The sequence below is a fragment of the Lipotes vexillifer genome, unplaced genomic scaffold, assembly GCF_000442215.2.
Source record: "Lipotes vexillifer unplaced genomic scaffold, Lipotes_vexillifer_v1.1 scaffold426, whole genome shotgun sequence".
NCBI classification, from domain to species: domain Eukaryota; kingdom Metazoa; phylum Chordata; class Mammalia; order Artiodactyla; family Lipotidae; genus Lipotes; species Lipotes vexillifer.
Genome location: NW_006779491.1, coordinates 1,249,011 through 1,258,418, shown reverse-complemented (window position 1 = coordinate 1,258,418; position 9,408 = coordinate 1,249,011). Strand labels below are relative to the sequence as shown.

Genomic DNA, 9,408 nt, shown 5'->3' with positions numbered 1-9,408 from the left:
CTGAGAAGCCTGTGCGCCGCAACGAAGACCCTACGCAGCCAAAAATAAATACATAAATAAATAAATTTATATAAAAAAAAAAGCACCGGGTTTCTCTGTACCTGAGTTGACCTTACTGATGGCCACACAGGAGGATAGCTCTGGCTGACAGGTATTCCCACTTCCCTGGGCAGGAGGGAGGGACATTTTGCAAAGCGTGCTTTCAGGGAGACATGTTCTGGGGGGCAAGTCATAAGTCTGTGCTTTGCTGTTCATGATGTTTCTAGAAGCAGGTGGGCAAACAAAGCCATCTATGGGTTAGTGACCCTGATGGTTTGGGCCGGGAGGCTGGGTAGAGGGCGCAGGTCTGGCAGGGCTGTGTGCTCACTGAGCCTCTGTCCTCTTCCTCTAAGTCTCTGACAGAATTCTGCCTCCTACTTCCCTTTTTTGGTCCTTCCTGGCTTTGGTGGCCTCCTTGAAGTGGCTCAGTGTTGCCTGCAGCCTCACGGCTCCTGCTCTCTCCAGCGATGACTCACAGAGTCCTTCTACTAACAGGTGCGCCAGGAGTTGGGGGGTCCTCAGAGTGAGGAGGGGGGGAGTTTTTGGGTTTGTGAGTTTGTGGAGAGAAAGGGTACAGAATATTTAGGAGTTAGGCTGGGAGAGACAAAGGGAATTGGGGGAAGGTTAAGGGATTCAAGAAGCAGAGTAGAGCTAGACCGAGATGAGATGAGCAGAGAAGCTTGGGTAAATGACTCAATTCATGGACTATGAAAGGGGGTTTGGCTGGCCCCTTCTTCACAGAGGAGGAAACTGAGGCCCCAAGAGGTGAAATGGCACGTCTAAGTGTGCACGGCAGGTCTTGGCTTCTCTTCTTGGAGTGTTTCTTCTTGGATGCCACCTCACCTCCTCCTATTGGTCTCCTCTTTTCCAAGGACTCAGGTGTAAATGTTTGTTGTATGACTGACTGATCAAAAAGATTCAAGTTTTTTCCCTTTGTGTCTGTGTTTTGTGGACTAAGAGCCAGAGAAGGGAAAGAAATGCTTGAAAGTTGCATAGGAAGGAAATTACATAACTGAGTCTTTAGGTACTTGATTGTTGGGCAAATCAGTGGGGTGGGAACCCAGGGTGGGGCTCAGACAGGGGCTGAATGCACCTGTTGATAGAAATAATCAATAAACAAGAAAAGAGTTTTCTTTGAGCCAAACTGAGGACTATAGCCCAGGAGACAGCCTCTCAGAGAACTCTGAGGAACTGCTCCAGAGAAGCATGGTTTTCAGCACAGTTCTATATCTTGTCAGAACAAAGAACATCAAACAAGTCAGGGATATGTTCCTTCAAGGTTAAAAACAAAACAAAACAAACAACAGACCATAGTTGTGGTGCACGGGCTTAGCTGCTCTGCGTGGACCAGGGCTCAAACCCGTGTCCCCTGCATTGGCAGGTGGATTCATAACCACTGCGCCACCAGGGAAGTCCCCAGGCTGCTTTCTTAACTGTCTCCTTCTGTCCTCCTGACTCCCACCCACCTTGTTCTCCCTCCAGCCTTGGCCTTATGTCACGGGTTCAACTTGGACACGGAAAAAGCAGTCATCTTCCAAAACAATGCAAGGGGCTTCGGGCAGAGCGTGGTCCAGCTTGAGGGATCCCGGTAAGGGCCACAGGGGGACTCCCTGCCCATGCACTTTCCCTCCAAGGCTTAACATACCTGAAAAAAAAAATCACAATTTCCTTGATTTGTTTTTTTCTTAATTTATCAGAGCTCTAAATTCAAAAGATACAAAAGAGTGTGATAGTAAGAAAGTCTCTTCCTCACTCCCTTCCCCCAATTCCCTCCCTAGCAGGGTCCCTGTTAAATGGTTTCTCGTGTGTTCTTTCAGAGAGATTCTACAGTGCATAGACCTCCACATCATCCTGCACACAATTTGTAGCACACATTATACTCAAACTACAACCTGCTGCCTATTTTTGTAAATACATTTTATTGACACTTGGCTACCCCTACTCCCCACTTCTCATTTATTATTATTTTTTTATTATTTTCCAATACTTATAAAAATTTTACTGGAGTATAGTTGATTCACAATGTTGCATTAGTTTCAGATGTACAGCAAAGTGATTCAGTTATACATATACATATATTCATTCTTTTTCAGATTCTTTTCCCATATAGGTTATTACAGAAAATCGAGTAGAGTTCCCTGTGCTATACAGTAGGTCCTTGTTGGTTATCTGTTTTATATATAGCAGTGTGTGTGTGTTAATCCCAAGCTCCTAATTTCTCTCTCCCGCTCACATTTCCCCTTTGGTAACCATAAGTTTGTTTTTGAAATCTGCGAGTCTGTTTCTGTTTTGTAAATAAGTTCATTTACATCGTTTTTCTCTGTGTGACTTACTTCACTTAGTATGATAATCTCTAGTCATTTATTTTTTAGGGCAGTTTTGGATCTATAGTAGCAGAACAGAGAGGCTGGGACAGAGACTCTATGGCCTGCAAAGCCTAAAATATTTACCTTTACAGAAATAATATTTATGGAAATAATTTTACTTTTCTAGAAGAAAGTTTGCTGGCCTCCGCTCTATACTGTCCTTTGCATTTTTTTTAAATTAATAGAGCTTGCTGATTTTACCAAATAAATGAAAAAAGAGCTTACTTGTTCTTTTTAATGCTTACATCATATTCCATTATTTGGAAGTACTGTAATTTACATTTATATTACATTTAAATCTCTTTTTAAAATTTATTTATTTATTTATTTATTTATTTAGGCTGCCTGGGGGTCTTAGTTGCGGCACACGGGATTTTTGTTGCGGCATGTTTAGTTGCGGCATGCAGGATCTTTAATTGCAGCATGGGGGCTCTTAGTTGCAGCATGTGGGATCTAGTTCCCCTACCAGGGATTGAACCCGGGCCCCCTGAATTGGGAGCACAGAGTCTTACCCACTGGACCACCAGGGAAGTCCCCAGATCTCTTCTGAATGGACATTAGATTGTTTCCAAACTTTCGCTGTATGAACAATGTTGGCATTTTGTACATGTGCAAGTATATTTTGGAAGTAAATTCCTAGGACTAGGATTGCTGGATCCAAGGGTACATGTGCATATGTAATTTTAATAGATTTTTCCAAATAACCCTCTATGAGGGTGGCAACAGCTGGCACTCACACCAAAAGTTTATGCAAACACCTACTTCCCCACCCACTTGCCAACCCAAAGTGTTAGCAAACTTATGATCTTTGTAAATTGAACAGGTGAGAAACGGTATCTCAATTTAGTTTTAAATTGCATTTCTTTTTTTAAAAAAATTAATTAATTTATTTATTTATGGCCGTATGGGGTCTTCTCATTGCGGTGGCCTCTCTTGTTGTGGAGCACGGGCTCTAGGCACGTGGGCTTCCGTAGCTGTGGCTCAAAGCCTCTAGAGCGTAGGCTCAGTAGTTTTGGCGCACAGGCTTAGTTGCTCCGCACCATGTGGGATCTTCCCAGACCAGGGCTCGAACCCATGTCTCCTGCATTGGCAGGCGGATTCTTAACCACTGCGCTACCAGGGAAGCCCTGCATTTCTTTTTTAAAGAGAGATTTATTTCCTTTTCTGTGAACATTTTTTTTCTTATCTGTTGCCCATTTTTCTCTTGGTTTGCTTTTTTTTTCCTTACTGGTTTGTGGGAGCTCTGACTATACTGAGGAAAGTAGTCTGGGGTATGAGTTGCTCATCTCCCTCCCCCGGTTTATCGTTTGTTTTCTGACTTTACTTTTGGTAGTTGATCAGATACAGAAATTTATTTAAAATGGCTGTGGAGTTGAATGTATTCACTTTAAAATGACCTCTGGGTATTATGTCATTCTTAGAGAGGCCCTTCTCACTCCAAGATTAAACATTTTCCCATTTTTGGATTGTACATGGATTAACTCATTTAATCCTGATAATAACCTTGAGGTAGGTACTGCTATTATCCATATTTTAGAGATGAGAAAATTGAAGCACAATAAGGTCATTAATTGACTTGCCCAAGGTCACACAGGAAGTAAGGGTGGGACTAAATTTTAATTTCAGGCAGTAAAACTCCAAGGCCTCTATTCCTGTCCTCTATGCAATATTGCATCCCTGCCTGAATGGGGAAGTGATTCCAAGTTGGGAAGGTAGACTGTCTACCTTCACTGTTTGGCCTTCAGGATTTGGAAATTCTTGAATTTACTGAAATGACCTCTGGGAATTCAAATGACTGGATTACGAGAATATTCACAATAAACAATCAGCGGTTAAAAAAAATTTCCCATGTTTTTCTTTGCTGAATCTTCCTCCTATTTCTGGGAGTTGGGGAATCCCTGTGAGGTTGGCTCCCCCATTTTTATTTTGGGTGGCGGAACTTCCACTGTCTCCTTCTCTCCCCAGATATCATAGCGTTCTCTTGTCCCTGTGGTGAGCTTTTCCCACCTCTCCCCCCAGGCTGGTGGTTGGAGCCCCCCAGGAGATAAAGGCTTCCAATCAAACAGGCGGCCTCTACCAGTGCGACTGCAGCATGGGCAAGTGTGAACCCATCCCCCTGCAGGGTGAGTCACTGCCCCTCGCTGGGACCCAGGGCTAGGGTTCCATCTGTACACACCTGGACTTGCCAGACGTTGCCTTTGTCTTGGGATCTGTGACCAGGGAGCCAGCTCCCTGGCCTCTGAGCTGTATGCAGGCACCTTTGGACACCCTTCTGTGTCCCTTTCCATGACCTATGTGCCTCTTTGAACCCCTCACACCTCCATGTCTCCCTGGTTGAGGTTCCTGTCCATCCCCTGTCCAGTTCTTACACAGTACTGTCCATCCCCGAGGGTGACCATATATATATCTGTCCCCTCAGTACCCCCGGAGGCTGTGAACATGTCCCTGGGCTTGTCTCTGGCGTTTGCCACCAAACCTTTCCAGCTGCTGGTGAGTTGTGTTGGGTCATGGGAGTGTCCCAAGGGAAGGAGTTGGGGACCTAAGACTGCTGGGGCTGGGGTCTTGTTGGGTGGAGGTGCTGGGGTGAAAGGACAGGAAGCAGGGACAGTCCCTCCCACCTGTCCCCTGCGCCCTAGGCCTGTGGCCCCACCGGACACCAAATCTGCAAGGACAGCACCTATGCGATCGGCTTCTGCTTCCTGTTTGAACCCAACCTACTGCAGCAACCCAGAAGGCTCCCAGAGGCCCTCAGAGGTGGGTACAGACAAGTAGCACGAGACTGGAGGGAGCTGGCAGGACTGGGCTGAGGGGCTCATAGTCTGGGGGTTTATTTAAAAGTCTTGGTGCAGAAGCATGAGGGAACTGGGTTCCAATGCAGAGAGGGGCTCTGGAGAGGTGCTAGGATCTTGCGCTTTGAGGAAAGTCCTGATATAGCCACCCATCTTTGTGAGACAATGTCTCAACCATTGTCCTTAGAGTTAGTGCCTGGACTCAGCCTGGCCATAGTGCCTGACTGTAGCCTTTGAGGCTCTAGCTGGTGTGGCCCTCGTCCACCTCTCCAACTTCTTTCCCAACCCTTCTACCTTAGTCACTGTGCTCCAGCTGCCTTTCTTCTCCAAGAACCACACCAAGCTGTCCCTGCCTCAGGGGCTTTGCACTTACTATTCCTTCAGCCTGGCATGCTCTTTCCCCAGATCTCAGCTGACAGCCTATTACTGTCATCTCAGCTCAAATGTTAACTCTTCAGAGAGACCTTCCCTGAGTGGCTCTTCTAATCATCTCCACCATCACTTCCTACCACATTGCCCTGCTTTGCCCTCTTCATACCTATATATCCATATTTTACTTCTTTCTTTTCTTTTCTTTTCTTTTTGTGGTACGCGGGCCTCTCACTGTTGTGGCCTCTCCCATTGCGGAGCACAGGCTCCGGACGCGCAGGCTCAGCGGCCATGGCTCACGGGCCCAGCCGCTCCGCGGCATGTGGGATCTTCCCGGACCGGGGCACGAACCCGTGTCCCCTGCATCGGCACGCGGGCTCTCAACCACTGTGCCACTAGGGAAGCCCTTTACTTATTTCTTAGATGTCCTTTCTTCTGGGATGTAGGCTCTGTGATAGCCAGAGATTTTGTCGAGCTTGTTCACTTGCTGCTTGACAAATTGCTCCTGAACTTAGCAGCCAAAACCAAGAAACATTAATTATCTTACAGTTTCTGTGAATCAGGAATCTGGACACAGACTAGTTGGGGATCTCTGTCTCATGGTTTCTCAAGAGCTTGAAGTTGTCAAACCAGGGGTGTGGTCTCATCTGAAGCCTTGACTAGGGGAAGATCCGCATCCAAGCTCACTTATAAGATGGTTGGACTGAGGGCCTCAGTCCACACTGGCTGCTGGCTCCTGCTTCCCTCACTTGCTTGTCCCATGGGCTTCCCCACAGAACAGCTCACAACATGGCAGCTGGCTGCCCTCAGGGTGAGTTAACAAGGCAGTGAGAGAGCAAGAGAGAGTAAGAACCCAAGATGGAAGTCACAGTCTTTTATAATCTAATCTCAGAAGACTTCTGCCGTATTGTATTCTTTGGGAGTGAGTCAAAAAGTCCAGCTCACAGGGAGGATGTAGAGAAAAGGGAACCCTCCTACACTGTTGGTGGGAATGTAAATTGGTACAGCTACTATGCAGAACAGTATGGAGGTTCCTTAAAAAAGTAAAAATATAGCTACCATATGATTCAGTAATCCCACTCCTCGGCATATATCTGGAAAAGACAAAAACCCTAATTCAAAAAGACACATGGACCTCAGTGTTCACAGCAGCACTATTTATAATAGCCAAGACATGGAAACAACCTAAGTGTCCACCAACAGAAGAATGGATATGTCATATATATATATATATATATATATATATATATATATATATATATATACACACATATATATATGTATATATACACACACACACACATAAACAGAATACTACTCAACCACAGAAAAGAATGAAATAATGTTATTTGCTGCAACATGGATGGACCTAGAGAATATCACACTAAGTGAAGTAAGTCAGAGAAAGACAAATATTACATGGTATTACTTATATGTGGAATATGAAAAATAATATAAATGAACCTATATGCAAAACAAAAACAGACTCACAGACGTAGAAAACAAATTTATGGTTACCAAAAAGGAAAGGGAAGTGGGAGGGATAAATTAGGAGTCTGGGATTAACAGATACACACCACTACATATAAAATAGATAAGCAACAAGGATTCACTGTATAACACAGCAGACAGCATTCAAAATCTTGTAATAACCTAAAATGGAAAATAATCTGAAAAATATACTTGAATCACTTTACTGTACACCTGAAACTAACACAATATTGTCAATCAACTATACTTCAGTAAAAATAAACAAATAAAAACTCCAACTCACAATCAAGATGAGGAGATGATGCAAGGGTGTTAACTCTATCAGGAGGTGAGAATCTTGGGGACCATCTTGGTGGCTCCTTACCCTTGTTCCCCAAGCATCTGTTGATTGAAAGAGAGTAAGTGAATGAATGTTTTTATCCAGCTGATATTTTTCTTTTCTTTTCTTTTTTTTTTTGTGGCTGTGTTGGGTCTTCGTTGCTGCACGTGGGCTTTCTCTAGTTGCGGCGAGTGGGGGCTACTCTTCGTTGCAGTGCGCGGGCTTCTCAGTGCCATGGCTTCTTTTGTTGTGGAGCATGGGCTGTGGTTGCTGAAGCACGCAGGCTCAGTATCTGTGGCACGTGGGTTCCAGGGCGCACGGGCTTCAGTAGTTGTTGCACGCGGGCTCAGTAGTTGTGGCACATGAGCTTAGTTGCTCTGTGGCATGTGGGATCTTCCTGCACCAGGGCTCAAAACCGTGTCCCCTGCATTGGCAGGAGGATTCTTAACCACTGCGCCACCAGGGAAGTCCCATACCCAGCTGATTTCTGACACCGATTTCTTCAACTCCTTGGCCATCTTTGTGCTTGTTTCCAAGTTGGTTCTGGAACCAAGGGCAGATATGTCTTCCTTTTAGTTTTTTTTTCTCAAGCTCCTTTGAACTTCACTCTCAACCAATAGCCTTCCCTCCTTCTTCACAGAATAAACCAAGGCTGCCAGGTGTAAACTCCTTCCACGTCCTCCTTCTCCTTGTCCAGATTTCCTCGATGGCACCACTCTTGGCAGCATCTCACTGGTTTTAGAGGAAGACCTGTCCTTTCCATGAGTAATTTTTCCATCTGGGCTTTTGAGGCTCTCTCGCATCACCAACTCTGGGGTTCACATCTTTAATCACTTGCTCTCTCCAGGAACCTAAATCCCACCCCCTCCTTTGAATGTAAACCTGCTCATGCTACCCATAACTTAAAAACAATCAACCACTCAAACCGATAGCAGTGAAAATAACCTTCCCTCCCCCGGTCTCCTCTCCATCTTCTGCCCTCTCTCCTTCATCACCAACCTTCTTGGAAGGGATCTCTCTCTTTGCCTCCATTGCCCCCATGCTGTGGTCCTTCGCCCTTTGACATCTGGCTCCTGCCCACCCATCATATAGACCTTGCTGTTGCCAGTGGCATCTGTGACCCTCTAAAGGCCAAATCTCTATTCCGTCCTCATGTTCTCTGATTTTTCCAATGTGACCTCTTCCTTCCCCCAGCACCTTGGCTTCAGACATCTCTCCTCTCCCCTCTTCTCTTCCTCCTACTTGTGCCCCTACTGAGGGGTCCTACGAAGCTCCAGCTCCAAGCTGTCTTCCTCTGCCTCCCCTGCCCACCTGATTACAGCTTCTGTTGTTGCCCATGTGTTCTTCGTGTCTGACTGCATCCAATTCTGTGGCTTCAGCTCCCACCCCCACGTTTCTCTCTTCAGTCCTCACTCTTAAGCGTTCCAGACTCTTCTTTTTGAAAACATTTTCATTTCCTTAAAAATAGATGAAACATGCACTCGGTTCATAGTTCAAAAGGCACTAAGGGATATACTATAAAAACCTCTCCTTCTTGGGTCTCCGAGCTCCTCTTTCCTTCCTGAGAGGCAGCTACTGTTACCAGTGTCTCATGGCTTCTTCTGGAGGTACTCCACGTATCAATATTTACTGACATAGGCGTCTGTATACTTCACTTTGTGCCATAAAAGGTAGCGTGCTCTACACACTGGATTGTACCTTGATACTTTTCGCTTAGTGTACCTTTGAGATTTTCAAGAAAATTTCTGGCTTATCTTCCCTGTTTATTTTCTATATAAATGTTAGAATCTGCTTGTCTAATTTTTAAAAAAGCCAATACTTTTTCTGGATAATTTTATCTTATTTTTTCACTGATGATACAGTAAAATTGACTGTTTTTTCCCTTGTGGTGTACAATTCCACTAATCTTAAGACATGCTTAGATTTGTGTAAACAGCAACATGAACAGGATACGAAAGAATTCTTTTACCTCCTAAAAAATCCTTTGTGCTGGGCTTCGCTGGTGGCGCAGTGGTTGAGAGTCCGCCTGCCGATG

General features: G+C 45.1%; 1 protein-coding gene across 1 annotated transcript in view; it reads left to right on the top strand.

The window, feature by feature from the left end:
• The first annotated feature begins 506 nt into the window (after window positions 1–506).
• Window positions 507–9,408, top strand: part of ITGAM (integrin subunit alpha M) — a 37,432-nt gene continuing 28,530 nt past the window's right edge. Inside the window, exons 1-5 of the mRNA XM_007452677.1 lie at window positions 507–534; window positions 1,522–1,627; window positions 4,425–4,528; window positions 4,825–4,895; window positions 5,042–5,159. Coding sequence (XP_007452739.1) covers window positions 507–534; window positions 1,522–1,627; window positions 4,425–4,528; window positions 4,825–4,895; window positions 5,042–5,159 — 427 coding nt within the window. The remainder of the gene's footprint in view (window positions 535–1,521; window positions 1,628–4,424; window positions 4,529–4,824; window positions 4,896–5,041; window positions 5,160–9,408) is intronic.